A 19633-nucleotide genomic window follows, 5' to 3' on the forward strand; every position below is an offset into this window, starting at 1 on the left:
CCACTTAGGCTGAAAATGCCCTGATGTATAAGACTGGGCTTTCCAATTTTGTTTAATAAATAGCTACCTCCAGCAGATAATTTGGGGGATATTATAGGCATGCTCCTGTTTCTTCCCCCAAATACTTGTCCCCTTACATTGCTCACAAAGGCCTATTCTTCCCAGAATTAAAAAGTTATTTCTTGGTCCTATGATTTTGTTTTTTATTTTGTTGCAGACACATATTAGTCCTTTACCCCTTAGTATGTCCACTGGTTTCCAGAGGGGTAGGGGAATATGCAGATACTATGATGGAGCCCTCTTGGCACAGTGGTTAAGAGCTCAGCTGTTAGCCAAAGGTGGGCAGTTCAAATCTATCAGCCAGTCCTTGACAATCCGATGGGGCAGTTCTATTCTGTCCTATAGGGTCTCTATGAGTCAGAGTCGACTTGACATCAATGGGTTTGGATTTTGGTTTTATGGTAGGGATGGAGACATTGGTTTTGGGTCAGCAGAAAGAGCAAAGAGTCCAACGTGGAGGAGGGGGTAATGGAAAAAAAGGAGACACCAGAGGACTGAAGGTGAACTTTAATGTGATATTGCTGCTACACCTCAACTATCAACAATAGACCATAACAGAGATGATTGGGTATTTCAGATAACTTTGTTTATATATTTTGCCTACTTTGAGGCCATGTATGTGTAGTTATTCTGTGTCTGTGGTTGAGCAAGGTAAATGATGAGATCCCTAAGATTATTTGTCATAGTTAAAAGATAGGAAGAATGCCAATGTCATTACCCACCTTCATAGACATGGAACCATCAATAACCAGAAAATCTAGAGTCTTTGTGCTCAGGGGAAAGAAAAAAAAAAAAAAAACCCTGGGTGGCATTGTATATTTAGTGTACTATGGGAAAAGAAAAGGAAAGGAAAGGAAAAAACAACAACAACAAAAAAAAAAAACAGGAGAACAGAGATAAGGAAGAATGGATAGAATGAAAGAAAACATGAGCTAACATTTTTGAGTGTTTATTGTATGCCAGGTCCTATGTTAAACACTTTTACATGGTCCAATCTTCGCCACACTATGAGGAATTATTATTACTCCTCTTTTACTGATGAGGAAACTGAGACACTGGGAATTTAATTAAATTTCCAAAGTCCCAGAGCTAGCAAATGTGGGACGAGTAAATTAATCCAGGCGGAATGATTCCAGAGCCCATGTTCGTAAACTGGTAGAAGATTAAAAACAAAGAAACAACACCAAACTAGGAATGTTGGGCTTTTAGAAAACTCAACTAGAAGATGAACATGGGGTGTTGACCACCTGTTAGGACATCTCTGTGGACTTTGCAAGTTTTAAGTCAGAGGAGAGCATTCATTGGAGGCGTGCCAATAAATTCTGCTTAGCAAGGATCAGAGACCAAGGAAATGAGACTAGAGAACATGTTGTGAAACAGATGCAGCCAATCAGTGGATGAGTGGATAAGATACACAGACAAGCATCCCGTAGATAAAGGGAATGTAAACAAGACACTTGCACAGAGAATAGGTTCCATATGGGTGAAATTGAGACTGGATGTACCAACCAATTAACGGAGAACAGAACAACCCAGCTGACAACATAGGATGGTGTGACAGGTTGAAGACGAGAATCACAATAATCAGCCACATAAATTGAGCTGTCCACAGACAAGGGAACCAAAAATTAGACTGGGGCTAAAAGAAACAAGACTGTTGGCAAGAAAAATATTCTAGAATAAACATGTAACTTCCCTACTGCCATTCCTCAACTCAACTGGACCTACTTATTAGTGGGAGTGATAAAATAGTCAGGAAAGCTTGGCAGAAGTCGGGCAGGATAAAACACGTACTGGGATCCTCTAGACCTGGGCTTACGTGAGAAAAGAAAATATGTAGAGCTTCTCACTATGAGCATAGAACGGTGTTTTGTCATCTGTTCAGGGTCTATTTCCCATGACTTAGTCCTTAGATCATGGTAAGGATTTGTTCTAGCTGTTTTTAGAATGAGCATATTTTTCGAGCAAAGCATGTGATTTGTATAGTCCAATGTCACACAGAACCCTTCATCTCTGTTGGTCCACTACCCAAATATAACCGTTCACCAAATCCTGACAATTGCAATACCTCTCAAATCTGCTTTTTTCTTTCTATGTCATATTATGGGCAATCAATTCTATTCTTCTTAGTTCATATATAATTGGAATCAAATTCTCACTGTTCTGGGTCCCTTCAGTTCTTTCGCATATATGCCCCATACTGCCCACAGATCCAACCCTTGAAGCACAACTTTTATCATGCTCTTTAAAAAAAAAACCTTCAGTTGCTCCCAGTAATCTTCAGCATAAGGACCAAAGTCCTTTGGATGGAGATTTTGACCTTGTTCCAAACTTGGGCCGTTAATAGTAGAGGCAGGAAACCACAGATTTATCTTTTTCCATTTGAAACCTTGGCTTACATTTGGCCCTCCTGCTGAGATTTTTCTCCCCACTCTGCCTAAATCCTAGCCATCCTCCAAAGGCTAGGTCTAATCCCATACACTCTATAAGTGCCCCTGCCTTTTTACCATTCTGAGCGTTTATAGCTCTTATCCATGGCACTGTTTATTACTTTATCAGTGGTACCATTTATTACTTTGGAAATTGATTCTCCATTTACCTGTAATATCTTTCCTACCGTCTCAGATATTATTCAGAGTCTGCCGAATTGGGTGCTTGTGCCTCAAAAGCTTTTCTAAGGCAAAGACTTTGTCGTGCATAGGACCTAGTGTGCCACCTCCTGTATACAAGACACACTAAATAATTGTTATATTTATTGATTAGATCCCTCAGGGTTCCAACAACTAACCCAATAACTGGCTGCTAGTAGATGTTTTGAAATTAAATGGCCTGTATTTCTCATGGATTTCTGTGACATTGACTTTTCTTAAACAGAATGTGGCTACCTCATGCCTGTAGTTTTGGTGAGAGACGGACCAAGTGTGCAGCATTGAGAATTGGAAGAGGGCGATGATAGCAACACAGCATGCACATGGCCGGGTAGTTCCAAAGCACAGGCCTGGGCGTCAAACAGTGGCTCTGCATCTTCCCATGGCACAAGTTCCTTTACACCTCCATTCTTTGTTGTTTTTTTTTTTTTTTTTAAATCTGTAAAATGGGCATGATAATGGTGCCTACCTCACTGGGTTGTTATGCGAGTTCAATAAGATGATGCAGATAAATTGTGTTGCACAGTGCCTTGTACATAGCACATATCATACATCAATTAAATTATATATGTTGCTTGAATATAATAACTTCCAATTTGAAAAAACTGTTTTATCTTTAGGTCTTTCCTTATGCCTGGAGCATCCATAGAAATTTTATGTATGTGTGCTTATATATATACATATACTCTGTTATATATACATATACTCTGTTGTATATAATATAAATATTATAGATATATGTGTATCATGTATGAGAAAGAAAAAAGCATATACATGTATCATATGTATATATATGTGTATATCTATTTGTGTATATATATATACACACTTATTCAATCTGTATGCTGAGCAAGTAATTCAAGAAGCTAGACAATATGAAGAAGAACGTGGCATTGGGATTAGAGGAAGACTTGTTAAAAACTTGAGATCAAAACCAAAAACACCATAAAATTTAAAAAACAAACAAAAAGTCCGTGTGATATGCAGATGACACAACCTTGCTTGCTGAAAGTGAAGAGGACTTGAAGCACTTACTGATGAAGATGAAGGATTACACCCTTTAGTGTGGATTATACCTTAACATAAAGAAAACAAAAATCCTCACAACTGGACCAATTAGCAACATCATTTTTTTTTTATAAACAGAAAATATTGAAGTTGTTAAGTATTTCATTTTACCTGAATCCACAGTCAATGCTCATGGAAGCAGCAGTCAAGAAATCCAACGATAGTGAGCAGCAGTCTGAGATACTCCACCTGTCTCACCTCTTCTGGAGCAAAGGAGAATGAAGAAAACCAAAGACACAAGGGAAAGGTTAGTCCAAAGGACTAATGGACCACAGCTACCACAGCCTCCACCAGACTGAGCCCAGTACAACTAGATGGTGCCTGGCTACCACCACTGAGTGCTCTGACAGGGATCACAATAGGGGGTACCTGACAGAGCTAGAGAAAAATGTAGAACAAAATTCCAAGTCACAAAAAAAGACCAGACTTACTGGCTTGACAGAAACTGGAGAAACCCTGAGAGTGTGGCCTCCAGACATACTTTTAGCTCAGCAATGAAGTCACTACTGAGGTTCACCCTTCAACCAAAGATTAGACAGGCCCATAAAACAAAATGAGACTAAAGGGGCACACCAGCCCAGGGGCAAGGACTAGAAGGCAGGAGGGGACAGGAAAGCTGTTAATATGGAACCCAAGGTCAAGAAGGCAGAGTGTTGACATGTTGCGGGGTTGGAAACCAGTGTCACAAAACAATATGTGTACTAACTGTTTAATGAGAAACTAGTTCTATAAACCTTCATCTAAAGTACAATAATAAAAAAAAAAGAAATCAGTGTATTGCATTGGGCAAATCTGCTGCAAAAGACCGCATTAAAGTATTAAAAAGCAAAGATGTCACCTTGAGGACTAAAGCGTGCCTGACCTAAGCCCTGGTATTTTCAGTTGCCTCATATGCATGTGAAAGCTGGACAATGAATAAAGATGATCAGTGAAGAACTGATGCATTAGAATTATGGTGTTGGCAAAGAATATTAGATATACCAGGGACCGCCAGAAGAACAAACCAATCTGTCTTGGAAGAAATACAGCCAGAATGCTCCTTAGAAGCAAGGGTGGCAAAACTTCGTCTCAAGTACTTTGGATGTGTTACCAGGAGAAACCAGTCCCTGGAGAAGGACATCACGCTTGATAAAGTAGAGGGTCAGTGAAAAAGAGGAAGACCCTCAATGACATGGATTGACACAGTGGCTGCAACAATGAGCTCAAGCATACCAATGATTGTGAGGATGGTACAGGACTGGACAGTGTTTCATTCTGTTGTACATAGGGTCACTATGAGTTGGAACTGATCTGATGGCATCTATCAACAACAGTATATACGTATATATATACACGCACGTGTGTGTGTATATATATATTTATATATGTATAAACCAAACCCGTTGCCGTCGAGTTGTTTCCAATTCATAATGACCCTATAGGACAGAGTAGAACTGACGCACAGGGTTTCCAAGAAGCGGCTGGTGGATAAAAACTGTCAACATTTAGGTTAGCAGCCAAACGCTTAATCACTGGGCCATCAGGGCTCCATATGTATATGTGTGTATATATATACATATATATATACACATACACACACACAAGGAGCCCTGGTGGTGCAAACGGTTAAGCACTCGGCCACTAGCCAAAAGGTTGGTGGTTTGAACCCACCCAGTGGCTACATGGGAGAAAGACCAGGCAATCTGTTTCTGTAAAGATTATAGCCTAGAAAACCCTATGGGGCAGGTCTACTCTGTCACGTGGGGTCACTATGAATCAAAACTGGCTCAAGGGCACCTAACAACAACAACAGTGTGTGTATATATATAGGTATATGAAATGTATTTATTTATATAATACAAAATAATTTATATTTGTTTTAGTATATATTCATTTATATTTATATAAATATAAAATAAACTCATACATATGAAATAAATTTCATATGCATATGAAAGAAATACATTCACATATACATACATAAGTGTGTGTACATATATAGACACACACATATATATGTATACATGAGAATGAGAGAGAAAACAGGTGCTATTAGCTGTATCCCATGAACACCTGACAAAAACTCAAAAACAAATTTATATTGTAGTTTACACAAAAGTGTAACACTCCCATCTTTGTGAAGAGCTGGGTGTGGTATCAGAATGGCAAAAGGCTTTGTAAACTACTTTGGCTTCCCTACACTCCTCTTCTCACCCTAGGAGTCTCTTGCTTTCTCCTCCAAATTTCCCTCAGCTTGCTTGCTGAGGAAGAGAAGAGAGGGAGTGATGGAAGGAGAGAGGAGGGAGGAGGGTATGAGAGAGAATGGGGAAAAAAATAAGACGCTCAGCAAACAGCAGGAAGGCCAAGAAAAATATTTAATCCAAACAATGAATATTGTCGTTTCCTCCCACAGTCTGCATTCCCAGTCATCTTTCACGGGCAGGCACGGGGAGCCAAGAAATGCTGAGCGCTCGTTGGGGGCCGGGGTTGGGGGTGGTCAGGCACGCGTGTAAGGGGCTTCGGTGGGACACTCCCATCTCCAGCTCGGGCCTGCCTCAACCTCCCATGAACTGAAGGCCAGCCAAGGAACCAGGAGGCAGGACAGAGAGAAGTAAAGCCTAAAAGTCCGAGCAGGACCCAAACAAGCTGCCCTGGGCGCCTCCCAGAATTTACGTCCTTTCCTTCTTTTCCTAGCTGCGGGTTTTCTATCTCTGACCATACCTGTTTCCTCAATCTTTATATCCTTCACTTTTCTGAGCTCTGTCAACCCTTGTACAGACCATGTACTGCTTAATGTTCCAGTCATGTAGGGTGTGGCCCTGGCCAAGAGTGGAGGAGATGGGCAAGTGACCACCGATGCAGGGGATCCAAGGGCAGGCACCAGGAGGTCCCACCCTGCTCAGCAAGTTCCCTGCCAACCAGTACCATTGTCCTTGAGTCAATTCCAAATCGTGGCACCTCTATGTGTGTCAGAGTAGAACTGTGTTTCATAGGGTTTTCAAAGGTTGGTTTTTCAGTAGATTGCCAGGCCTTTCTTCTGAGGTGCCTGTGGGTGGACTCGAACCTCCAACCTTTTGTCTAGCAGTCAAGTGTGTTAACCATTTGTACCACCCAGGGCCTCCGTGGAGTATCTTACCATAGATGAATCTTCTGAATTATGTGAGAGGCAGGACACGTTCTCATCAGTGACAGTAGCTCATTAGAGCCAGCCTTCTCAACAGATCAAAAACTTGTAGGAAGGCTGTACAGTGTTTTTGTTTTCTAAGGCTCCTAGTATAATATGATAAGGACCCTGTGGAGGGAAGTTCTGTTCCCCCATCTCCATCCCTTGAGAACCAGTTCTCTAACTTTAAGCCAGTATTTTTCTGGTACAAATATATGCAGACTCTACCTGAGCCTTCCTTTGCTTATCTTCACTATTTGGGGATTTTAGCCCTTCCCGCTTGGGTGGGCAAGAGCCACTCAGGTCATGTTGGGCCAAGAGGAGAGGCTGTGTGGGAAGCAGGTGTGTGTGTGTTTGTGATGTGGAGCGTCTGTGTTACTCTGCGTCTTTATTTGCAGCTAAATGAAAGGAGCTGCTAGGAGGTTATTTTTGGCTGGCAAGTAAGTCAGTCACAGAGCGTCTTCTCACCTTCCTGTTTTCCTGTGGTGCATGTCAGGGAGGAGGTGTCTGTGATGTTTTGGAGTTTTTCAGAGGCTAAGACGCCCAAATTACCACTGGGGTTTTGAGGAGAGCCCTAGCTTCCTGAAACCAGTCAGTCCTTTCCCACTCTTTTTACCAGCTCCAGACCCATTTCCTTTGTCACCTGGCACCCGCTCCTTCATGACTCAGATGCCTGCACTTGTGGTGAGAGTGGACGAGGCAGGAGGCTCTCAGGATGAGAACATCCATAATTTTGACTCTAAGGTGTTGGTGGCAGGATCTTAAAGTCTGACCAGAGGCTTTATGGGGAGAACTCAGACACCAACCCACAATGGCAAAAACAATGGTAGTTTTCCTGCTGCCTTCATAAAACAACGATTTATTGAGTGCTTACTATGAGCCAGGCTCTGTGCTGAGTATTTCACCTCCATTCGCTCATTTATTCCTCACCACGACCCTATGAGGTAGGTTATTATTATTATTCTAATCTGTAAGCAGGGACACTGATGCTTAAAGAAGTTAAGTAAGGCATTCAGATCCTAATACTTGATACGTGGCAGAGCAGGGACCTGAGCATGGGTATAGCTGACACCACATCCCAGGCCCTCAGTCACTAACGATACTGCACAGCCTTGGTCATTGTTCTGGGTGGGAGTTCATCAGCTCTGGGCACCAAGAAGCAGATGAGAACATTACAGGTGGAAGAAATCGTCTGACCCTATTTTGCTTGCTTTGTGTTTTTCCATCTCAATTCATCCCAACTATTTCTCTCAGAGATGACTTTTTTCCACTATTATTTTCTATTCTAAGACTTCGCTTTGGTCCTGGTGTCAGATATAGATAAGCCAGTTTTAACCAGGCTTCTCTCTCAGCTCCTGTAAATGTACGTGTTTGCTTTTCCTTTTCTGAGGGGCTAGTAGATTGCACAGGCAGAGGTCTGAGGCCTCATACAGCTGCTGGATGACCTCCTGTGGACCAGTAATGTGCAACAGTCCACAAGACCAGATCCCAGGGCCCATCCCTGCCCCCACCCCACTCCACCCCAGAGCTTTGTCCACCAAACTGGGCCGCTTGTCGATTTCTTCTCTTCCTTCATGCCTTTCTTTCTATTGTTTGTAGAGTAGACTCTTGGCCTTCAAGAAGATACTATATGTAGCTTCAACTGTTAGCTGGTAACCCACAGGGCCTTTACCTCTCAGTGATTAGTGATTTTGCCAAGGCCTCAGTTTGAATCATGCAGGCTTTAGGGCTGGTTGTTGTTGTTGTTGTTAGCAACTGTTGAGTTGCCCCCCGACTCATGGTGGCTCCATGCATGGTGGAACAAAACACTGCCTGGTACTGCACTATCCTCATGATCAATTGGGGATTGGACAGCTGTGATCTGTAGGGTTTTCACTGGCTGATTTTCCTACATGCATTGCCAAGCCTTTCTTCCAAGTCCGTCTTAGTCTAAAAGCTCCGCTGAAACCTGTTCAGCATCATAGCAACATACAAGCCTCTGCTGACAGACAGGTGGGGGCTGTGCATTAGGTACACTCGCCGGGAATCCAATCTGAGTCTTTTATATAAAAGGGGAGAATTCCACCACGGAACCACTGATGCCTTTGTTCAGATTGGCTAACTAGGAAACTAGTTACCAGCTCATGGCGACTCCGTGTGTATCTGAGTAGAATTGTGCTCTGTAAGGTTTTTAAATGGCTGATTTTTCAGAAGTAGATTGCCAGCCCTTTCTTCCAAGGCACCTCTGGTTGAATTTGAACCTCCAGCCTTTTGGTTAGCAATTGTTTAGCAATCTTTTGGCTCCTAAGTGAGCTGAGCTACCCATGCTGCATTGCCACATGCTATGTTTTTCCATACTGGTTCTCGCCAATACCCTTATTAAAATTCTAACAGAGCCACTTAAAATGTCCTGACCTTGCAATGGCCCAAGATCTTTTAAAACCCAAACTTGATTACAGATAATTGCAAACATTCCTAGGACTGCAGGGATTTTGCTGCCTTCTTTTTGCTCTGGTTTGCAGCTCCTTCTTTCATTTTGGTCCCTAGGGATTACCCTCCCTTTCTTTTGATCCCAGTTGTAGAACTAAGAGGATATTGTTGAAATTTACCCCAAATTTCTAGGTCTTTTCTAGAGGGAGCACTTTCAGATTGCTTATGCTACTACCTCTTCCCACTTCCAGAAATGAATGCGTAATTCTCCACCTAGCCCATACTCTGCACCCATTAGAAAAAAATTTATGTATATGTAATTTATCTCAATTCTAGTGTCTGTTCATAGTAAGAAAAGGCCAAAAAAAAAACCAAAAACATTGCCATCGAGTCGATCCTGACTCATAGCGACCCTATAGGACGGAGTAGAACTGCCCCATAGGTTTTCCAAGAAGCACCTGGTGGATTCGAGCTGTTTACCTTTTGGTTAGCAACTGTAGCTCTTAGCCACTACACCATGAGGGTTTCCAGGAAAAGGACTAGATGCCCCTAAAAGCCAGACCTGTGTGTAAGTTGTGTGATTCTCATTTTAAAGCAACATGCCTAGTAAATTCTCTGATAACAAAGAAAAAATGAAAAGGAGGTATCTGGTCATAAAGTGTGCTAAAGAAATGTAATTATCTGAACCTCAGAATTGGGCAAGCATATTTATTCGTTGGAAATCTACTATGCATCGGGCACTGAACCAGTAGCTGAAACTACAAAGATGATTAGACTCTGAGCCCTTGATAGTGCAATTCAAAGGGTTAAGTCCTATAATGCACATATAGATAAAATATAGCACAGTAACTCAGAGGCAGGGAGAACTCTCTAGGTCCAGAGAGCTAGGTGGAATTTTCCAGAGGAGATTGTATCTAAGAAGCTATTCTTACACAGTCCATCTCAGGGTATCCATTTTAATACACTTTCCAAGAAGATTGTAGCGGACCCACAAAGGTGACCTCATTGACACTCCTCCATTTCCATCCCAAGAAGTGAACACTGGAGGAGTGGAACAACTCTGTTGCCTCTTTTCCTCAAAGGATTGCAGTGAGCAGCAAAATGCCTGGCTTTAGCATTCCGGGGCCCAGAAATAAATATTTCTGGGCTGCAGGCATCTGCTGCTGTGACTGGAGCATGGTGCTACTTCTTCCTAGGGATGCCAGCCTCTGGGGATATATGGACCTACCAAACCCCAATCCTCATAAGGAGCTATTGTACCAGGTAGCATATTTGGAAAGAACGTTTATCCACAGTTGAGAAAAGCAGAAGTAAGGTTGTGGGGGATCCAGAAGAACTGAGCTTATATATGACACTTTCTTGGATTCTGTGTTGGATCACTAGCCTCACTTCATTATTAATGCCCCTGGGCCTAAACCCTTTTGTAGAGATGACAAGCTACCCTGCTCCTCCAGTAAACTTAAAGAGTAATTAAATCATTGGAGAGAGGTAGCATGATATAATAGAAAGAACCTTAGATCAGGAATCAAGAGAGTTGGGCTCTGCTCCCAGGATTGCCACTAACTGGCTTTGCAAACAAGAAATTTCACATTTTTTAAAGCTCTGTTTTATCATTTGGACAATGAGGGGTTTGTACTAAATAGTTTTCAAGGCTCAATCCAGCCTTAGAATTCCATGTACCTATGGTACCTTTGGAAACCCTGGTGGCATGGTGGTTAAAAGCTGCAGCTGCAAACCGAAAAGGTTGGTAGTTTGAATCCACCAGGCGCTCCTTAGAAACCATATGGGGCAGTTCTACTCTGACCTATAGGGTCGCTATGAGTCGGAATCCACGGCAATGGGTTTTTTTCTGTTTTGTTTTTTATGGTACTTTCAAGAAAATGCAAGTAGTATTCTGGTCATCAGGGATCCCTGAGGAGCCTCAAAGGCCTTCCAAGCTCTTGAGATTCTAAGAGGCCTTGCAGTAGTGCTCTACTTTTCATGTTCTTTGCAGTCTGTGGATATGAAACCAGGCAGTATGGACAGAGTAAGCAGACACATGGGGGTGAGAAGGAGAAGGAGAATCAGGTCAGAGTCACCATTCAGTGGACAGACAGAAGAAAAAAGAAAATGCACATATTTGTGTACATTTTTATAGACCTCCCCATCTGCAATGACTCCACCGGATGCCGTACCACAGCTGCCCCGAAAAAGGGCTTCCTTTGGGCGAAATCCAGCCTAATCAATGTGAAGAAATAGATGTGGTTCTCATTTGTCAGCCCCATGACTGGAGGGTTTAGGTGGAAAATTATGTGGGAAAGAGAGAGAAGATAGTGTTAGGCATTAGTCAAAAAATTGATCAGCATCCTCTGATCTAAAACACTCCTCAAGATAATGAAACGGGATTCTGCCCCATGCTTACCTTTTTATAGGGATGCCGTCATTTCCAACTGATGGCCTGTAGATCGGCAGAACAGATAGGCTAAAGTCCAAACTTAACCTTTCTGTATCAATGTGGTCTTGAGTTCTATTGCAAACTGGAGAAGAAACACATTCTTAATCTAATTAAGTTAACGGAGGTATTATCAGTCAATCAGCAAAAGTTAAGGGGGTGTTTCCTAAGGGTGGGCTCTGTGATAGGCAGTCCTGGCCCACCCACCCCTCTATTTTACCCTCTTCTTCCCCTTTAGTCCTCCTCTAACCTTCGGAGTCATCTAGACCTAAGATCTCTCCCAAGTGTTTTAGACCAGAAGATACTAACCAAATTTTTGCCTAATACCTAGATGTAGTAGAGCCAGCCCCTGGAAGCTCCTGCAGATCCTCTGACCCAGATCTGGTTTAGGTTCTTCTCTCCTGTCCACATTTCTGTGTTTGTACTCATTACACTGAGCTATCATTGCTTAGGGTGGGTTCCTTCAAGATTTGGAGCCATGTTTTATTCATCTCTGTATCCCCATAATAGTACCTAGCACATAGTAAGTGTGGAATAAAGACCATTGAGTGATTGAATGAATGACCACGTCTGTAGACAATGGGCAAGGCCACTATCTCTATGGCTAACACCCCAAACAACGTTAAATGGGAAATAAGCCACTGGGTTATATAACATAAAGCAGAAGTTATCTTTACTTTGAGAAATTTTCAATGTAGTATGGATAGGATAGACTGACAGTCTTTCCTCCTAGTATTTTACATTCACACAGAGCCATTAACTTGGCTACCTCACCTGTCTGGAACACTGCTAGCACGGAGAGGTTGGCAAGGAAAGCCTTCATATAGCAAATATAATAAGTATTCTAAAACTCTTATGTCAAAGGAAGAATAGCCCAGGCTTGCTCTCATGTACTAGATTTACATTAGGTATAATTCTAAAAAGGTCCCTGTGTGGTGCAAACAGTTAAGCACTTGACTACTAGCCGAAAGTTTGGCAGCCCAAAACCACCCAGAGGCACCTCGGAAGACAGGCCTGGCAGTCTGCTTCTGAAAGGTCACAGCCTTGAAAACCCTATGGAGCATTTCTACTCAGCACACGTGGGGTCGCCATAAGTTGGAATCAACTAAATGGCAACTAACAACAACATTAACTGAAAGGTCAGTGGTTAAAACCCAGCCAGTGGTGCCATGGAAACAAGGCCTGGCCATCTGCTTCTGTGAAGGTTGCAGCAGAGACAACCCTGTAGAGAAGTTCTACTCCCTAACAGCGGGGGCCACCATGAGTTGAGTTTGACATGATAGCAATGGGCTTGGTTCTTTTTTAGTTTATTTGTTTATAATTCTAGAGCGTGTTACATTCCGGCTCAGAGATAAACCAGACATAAGGGGTCTGTGTGTGTGTTGAAAAAAGGCACATTTAGCAAAGTGGCAGATAGCTCAATGCAGAGAGGCTCCTGCACAGTGAAAAATAGTAAGTGTCCATGTCCATGATTTTGAATTTTCAAAGAAGCTGCATTTTGTTTTCTGTAAGTTGTTACAAGGCAGGTAAACAGGCATTTTATAAAGCTTTTTGTTTGTTTTATCGAAATGGTTAAAAAGAAAATAGACATGGTTAGAATGAAAATCAAAACCAAACAGAGTCATAGCAACCCTATAGGACAGAGTAGAACTGCGCCATAGCTTTTGAAGAGGCGGCTGGTGGATTTGAACTGCCATCTTTTTGGGTTAGCAGCTGAGCTCTTCTTAACTACTGTACCACTAGGGCTCCTGAAAATGAAAACAAGGCCCCTAAAAAATAGCCCCTAAAAGAGTAAGTTTAGGCGTTTGAAAATTATGCCCTTCATTTTCTGATGTTGGCTGATAAGTGAGGTGTATGTATGGACAGTAAATTCACCCAGTGAAACTAAGCCCAGTAACCTCCCTTGGAAAAGTTTCCTGCTGGTGGGAGTGAAGTCCCAAGTCTTACCCCTTTCAGTTATTAAGACTAAAATCTTCCTAGTCTACAGTTAGTCTTCAAATGCTTTTAAAACTTTGGATCAATTAGTCATTCTTCCCTTCCTATTTTTTCCATTGTAACTTTGGACGCAAGCTGTCAAGCTTCCCAGGCCCATGTTGCCATAGGAGACTCTGTTTGTTTAGGGTGGAGTGGTTGTTTTTGGCAGATTGGGGGAGGAGCAATTAATTCTAATAGGTATATAGTAAATTAAATACTTGGGTCTTTCCAACCTTTTCTTTGCATTTCTGCTCTTTTTATAAATTCCCTTCTCTTCTCAGATGACCCTTTAAGAGCAGAAAGAAGTAGCTTCTAGAAATCATTTCTAGGCTATAGCATTCGAAGTCTGGTGGAACCCAGAGAAGGTCACCTAGACCACTGCTTCTCTTTTCAGTGTGCCTTCTCTGATGACCCTTGAGATGAAAAGCCACCCTTGGTAAAGACCATGGGAAGAAAAATTCCCCAGGATTCCTTATGAACCCATTCAAGTGTTTAAGTTGTTCTCAAGAAAAGGAAGATCTTCTTTAGCTCTACCTTTTAATACCACTACTGAAGAGCATATTTATATATAGGAAAGCATTCTGGGTATTCTTTGGATACCCAAAATATCCAAAGACAATTACATGGAAAAGAAATAAGGAACAGATTAAGTGTTGCCCATGAGACAGGGTTAGAGGGAAAGTAACAGATGCAGTATCTGATGAGGAAAATATATTCCAAACACTTAAAAAACAGCAACAACAAAAAAGAAAACAACTGTTGGGAAATCTCAGTAAATTTATCTGGCCCTCCTGGGAGGACTCAAGAGCATCCATAGTTGTTAAGAATGCAGCTCATTGTATTTTGACTTCTATTGTTTGGCTACAATTTTGGAGCAAAGTCTTGATTATACAGTTATTGCAAGCCAGAGTAACTGGCTCCAGTGTTAAAGACACATACTCATCCCAGAATCTTTGTCTTTTATCCCAGTGAGGCCCATGTTGAAAACAGAATTCATTTTCTCTTCCTGCTTTCAACCAACTTTGCTGTGCAGCTGTGGGACAGCTGTTAACTTCCACCCCACAAGTAGCAGCATTTCAGTGGTTGGCAAACTGGTATACATCTGGTATGATGTTCAAATGACCTCAGGACCCCATAGAATAAATCGAAACATTGAAGTAATAACTTGGATGTACTTGCTCTGATGTAACTCAATTGCTGAAAATTATTTAATGGTCATTTTTTAATTTAGTGATCTGTCTCATCAAAGCACAGTCAAACAGGGAATAGTCCATCCATCTGACATTTAAGACGGGTGGGGGAAAAGAAAATTACTTGAACATATAGACTGGAAGGTGGCCTCAGAACTTGGGAGTCTACAGACTGTTTCATGGCCCAAGTTGTTGACTACGAGGTGTTTCCTGAGGCTTTGCAGCTGGGCATCAATTCAGGATGAAGAGTAGCCAATGTTATTGAGTAGGTGGGCTGAATGGTATGCTCTCCAAGAGTTGATGCAGCCTCTAGGATGCTGGGGGACAGTGTTTCCCACCAGGGATGGCTTCTGGAAAAGCAGTGCATTGGGATGCTGAGTTATTATTTAACCACTTGTTGCTGTTCTTATCATACATTTACTTTTGGGGTAAAACACTTCATTAATTTTGGTTTGGCCTGGGCGCCTTTCCCATTTTGGTTCCTGTTAACTTGTGTCAGTAATAGGAGAGAATGGAAATGGTTTAGCTTTCTCTGCTGTAACCCTGTGGTCTAGCTGCTGTGCAGGGGGTGGCTGCACACATGGGAGTATTTCTGTTCCAGTGCTGGTTTCACCAGAGCCACAGGACTCCACACCCTGAACAGTCTCATCATTTGAACTCATAGTAGCTAATCACCAGGCACTAGGGTCTCTAAGAACCAGTCTTCACTGTACGAAGAGAAGGGACAGTGGTTATGACCCTTAATCTGCAAGAAGCAGCAAAGAGTCAAGACACATGGTTTCTAATCCCCGAATTTGCCTGACCCTAGCTATGTAAGCAGGGAAATTCTTGTGGTCTTTATGCATCTCAGTTTCCTCACTGGTAAAATGGAACTTTTAAAGCCAACCCTGCCGGATCCACAGGCATTTTTCTGATGACCAACAGAGTTAAACTATATGAAACCATGTTGTAACCTATATAATATAACTACTGGTTGCTCACAAATCAATTCCAATACATGGTGACCCTATATGTGTCAGAGTAGAACTGTGCTCCATAGCGTTTTCAATGACTAGTTTTTTAGAATTAGATCTCTAGGCCTTTCTTCCACAGCCTCTCTGGGTAGACCTGAATCTCCAGCCCTTCAGTTAGCAGTTGAGCGCATCAACCATTCGCACCACCCAGGGACTTACGTAATGTAAGGATCTATTATTACGAGATGGCAGGAAAATTGATCACATAGTTTAAATGAGTCATTCAGACCCTTCAATAGCACAGGAGTAGGTGCTACAGGTGAAATCTGTTAGGGCCAATGGTCTTATCTGGAGACTTTTCAACTTCTTGAGAATGTTAAGTCAATTTGTATCCTACCCTGGGAATGCTCTACCATAATCTCTTTCCAGTCCTCGGATCATGTTGGAGGCAGAGGAGGGGGAGAGTAGAGTGAAGCATAGTGAAGCTAAATGAGACACTAATCTGCCATCTCCTTACCAGCCTTTCCAAGCGGATGGTTGGTGTGATACTATCAACAACCGGGCCTATTGTCACTACGATGGAGGAGATTGCTGCTCTTCCACACTCTCCTCCAAGAAGGTGAGTGAGGGCACCTGGGAGAGGTGGGAAAAGGCAGCAACTCAGAAATAAAGGCAGATGCCTTGACGAGCTCATTTTCATAGCGTATCATAATTGGCTTTTATTCAGCAGTCAAGCAGGAGAATTAAGATGAACCAACATTGGAACTTCTAAAGTGATAGGATTAAGGGTAATGGGCTTTAGGGTGGTTTCATAGAAAACACTCACTCTCTGTCAGTGTGGTGACTTCTTCAGAAAAGCATGGCCCCATGGCTACTAGAAGACTCACACCTGCTTATCACTTTTCATGGAGTTTCGGTGTAGGGGAAGATAACAGCCCCCACTCTTGGCGAGGCAGGATTACCAATGATGTGCTAACCAGTTGTTATTGATTTTCACAGTTAAGTTAATAATTCTATATAGTGTGTTATGAGCATATTGCAGGCACATGTTGAGCAGCCACAACAGCCAGCTGGAACACACTCTGGACCACATCCTTAGTAGGCGTCCTTTTCCTGATGCCTTTTATCCCTTTTATACTTTAGATCTGTTCAAGCAGATATGCTAGAGCTAAACCTATAAAATCAAATAGGCTGAAATTTTGTAATAATATGGATAAACATTCAAGTATCTAAGATACTTGGAGCTAGTTGGCCAATTTGATCAATAGCAAAATATGCAAGAAATATGAAGATGTTGTTTCCTTCCTTGTACTTGTCTCCACAACAAAGCCACACCTACCGTGATTACCAATACACAGACCGCAACTCCTAATTGCTAATATTTGGAGCACTCATTGTGTGCCAGGTGCTGTTCTCACCATTGGCATGACTGAACTCATTTAGTACAGAGCGCTCAGGGGCTCATCATATCACTGTGCAATCTGGCCTTTTGCACTAAAAACCAATAAATCCCAAACCAAGAGAAACAACCAATCAAGAGCATGGATTGCAGATCAGAAATCATGCCAACTAGTTTCTATTCTCACTTAGAAAAAGAAACTGGTCAAGCAGTCTATCTCTACATAGGAATGCATGATCTCTTAGGGAGAAAGCAACCCATTCTATCCTCATCTCACACTGCAAATGCTGGATTTATCTTTAATGAAGGGTCTGTGGCCAACATACCCAAGAATCAGGACTGAGAAGGGGCATCACCCTTCTGTTGACTCCTAGGTCACATTTTACTTCATGTGTGCAAACATACCAGAAAATACCCAAACAACCCCACCCATTCTCCAGCCCACTTGCCCAATTACCTATGCCTCTTCAGTGTGGTTGAACCATTCGTGTGTGATGTGCCTACTCATTTTTTATCTCATTTAATTTCCAGTTCCCAAAGAGTAGGATCTTTGCCACTTTTACATCATGAATTCCAAGTGCCTAGTGCTCTGATGCTAGTTATGGACACTTAAAAAGTGTTGTTTGTCTGTTGGTACCAGTGCAAATAGGAAGACGGGAAATTGTACTAAACCATCCAGGGATGCCAAGGGGCAATTACACAAATAGTGCCGTGGGAGAGATGCAAAGTATATTTTGGGTTTAACAAACAACCCATTGAGTCGATTCTAACTCATAGTTTCCCAGTAGGACGGAGTAGAACTGCCCCATAGGGTTTCCAAGAAGCAGCTGACCTTTTGGTTAGCGGTTAAGCTCTTAACCACGTGCCACCAGGGCTCCATTTTGGGCTTACGAAGGGCAAAAACTCATGCTTATGAAGATGGCAAAGATGACTGTATTGCTCCCAAGAACACCAAGAAGTAGGATTCTGAGAGTTAGGCTCTAGAGTCTTGACTTTAGACTTTGTGAAGAAGATAGCAACAACAATAACAACAGTAGTTGTAGAAACTAGGAGTAATATGTAAGTAGCAGTAACAGTAGTTATAGAGAAATTACTAGATGCCTGGCAGTGTATAAAAAGTTTACATTTATTGTCTTATTTAAACCACACAAATACCCTTGGGGCAGGTAGGTGCTACTGATCTCTATGCTCTACATATGAAGAAAGCAAAGTAAGGGAGAATTACTTTGCCTAAGGCATCACATTGCTGAAGAGAGAGAACTGTGTTGAATTTTAGTTTTGCGGTATTAACACTCATACTTTCTTTAGGAGCAAGTAAGAAAAATGAAAGCTGGTTGAAAAGTATGAAGCTCAGCACATTAGGTTATTTCAACTATTCTTCAATTCCCCCAGGTCATTCCATTTGCTGCTGACTGTGACCTAGATGAATGCACCTGCCGAGACCCCAAGGCAGAAGAAAATCAGTAACTGTGGGTTCAAGCACCTTCCTCCCCTGCCCTGGAGGTGGTAAGAAAGAGAGGTCACCACAGGAGGAAACAAGTGAATGAAGAAGAAAGGTCATGAAAAGAAGGAAGAAGAGTGTGGAGGAATGAAAGAGGATATTTATTGCATCAAGTGGCCCAAGTAGGGAAGGATCATAGGCAAAAGTTTCTTCAAAGTGATGGTTGATTAAAAGTGGAAGGAGAAATATGATAGATATACAAGGACCCTCCTCCCTCATTTATACTCTACTCAATCCCCATCTCAACTCTTGCCCTACTCCCCACTCTGCACCCTGCCAGCTATTCAGCCCCACCCAACTTATAAACCAATACCAAATACTAGAAGAAAAGGGATGCTCTGTTAGTACCCATTTTGAACGGTTTGCCATTTTTCAGGGCTTGTCTACTCTAAACTGGCCCTTCCCCCCTCCCATTTTTTTGTGTAGTCTCCCTTAATAATAATGTTAGTTATTAATTCTTTAAAAGTATTTAAACATAATTATATAAATATATATATTTTTTGCTGTCTACTAAGCTGAAAATTATCCATTGTTCCACACATGCTGCTGTGAAGTTCATGTCCAAAATGAATGCTGAGGGTTTGAGAGCAGATGGGCAAATCCTTCTGCCACCTTTCTGTTGATTGGCAGGTGGAGTGGGAAGTAGAGAATGAGACAGAGCGATTAGGTAGAGTTCTTAATGCTGCCATGTTAGCCGATTATCTTTTTATGAGCTGGGAGCTGGGCCCCACTTTGAGGAGATAGGTGGTTAGTATGGCTATACTAAGAAGCATGGGAAGTTGCATGAATACCCATCGTTGATGGGTCCAGGAGAACTAGACTATGGTTCTTGAATGCCCATCCAAAAAGAACGTATTA

At 42.1% G+C, this 19633-nt stretch overlaps 1 protein-coding gene across 1 annotated transcript in view; it reads left to right on the forward strand.

Moving 5' to 3' along the window:
- The window catches only part of PAPPA2 (pappalysin 2), a 342051-nt gene extending 322871 nt beyond the window's left edge, over window positions 1-19180 (forward strand). Inside the window, exons 22-23 of the mRNA XM_049868523.1 lie at window positions 16396-16494; window positions 18667-19180. Coding sequence (XP_049724480.1) covers window positions 16396-16494; window positions 18667-18741 — 174 coding nt within the window. The 3' untranslated portion in view covers window positions 18742-19180. The remainder of the gene's footprint in view (window positions 1-16395; window positions 16495-18666) is intronic.
- Window positions 19181-19633: the final 453 nt, after the last annotated feature.

The sequence above is a fragment of the Elephas maximus genome, chromosome 24 (assembly GCF_024166365.1).
Source record: "Elephas maximus indicus isolate mEleMax1 chromosome 24, mEleMax1 primary haplotype, whole genome shotgun sequence".
Classification (NCBI taxonomy): domain Eukaryota; kingdom Metazoa; phylum Chordata; class Mammalia; order Proboscidea; family Elephantidae; genus Elephas; species Elephas maximus.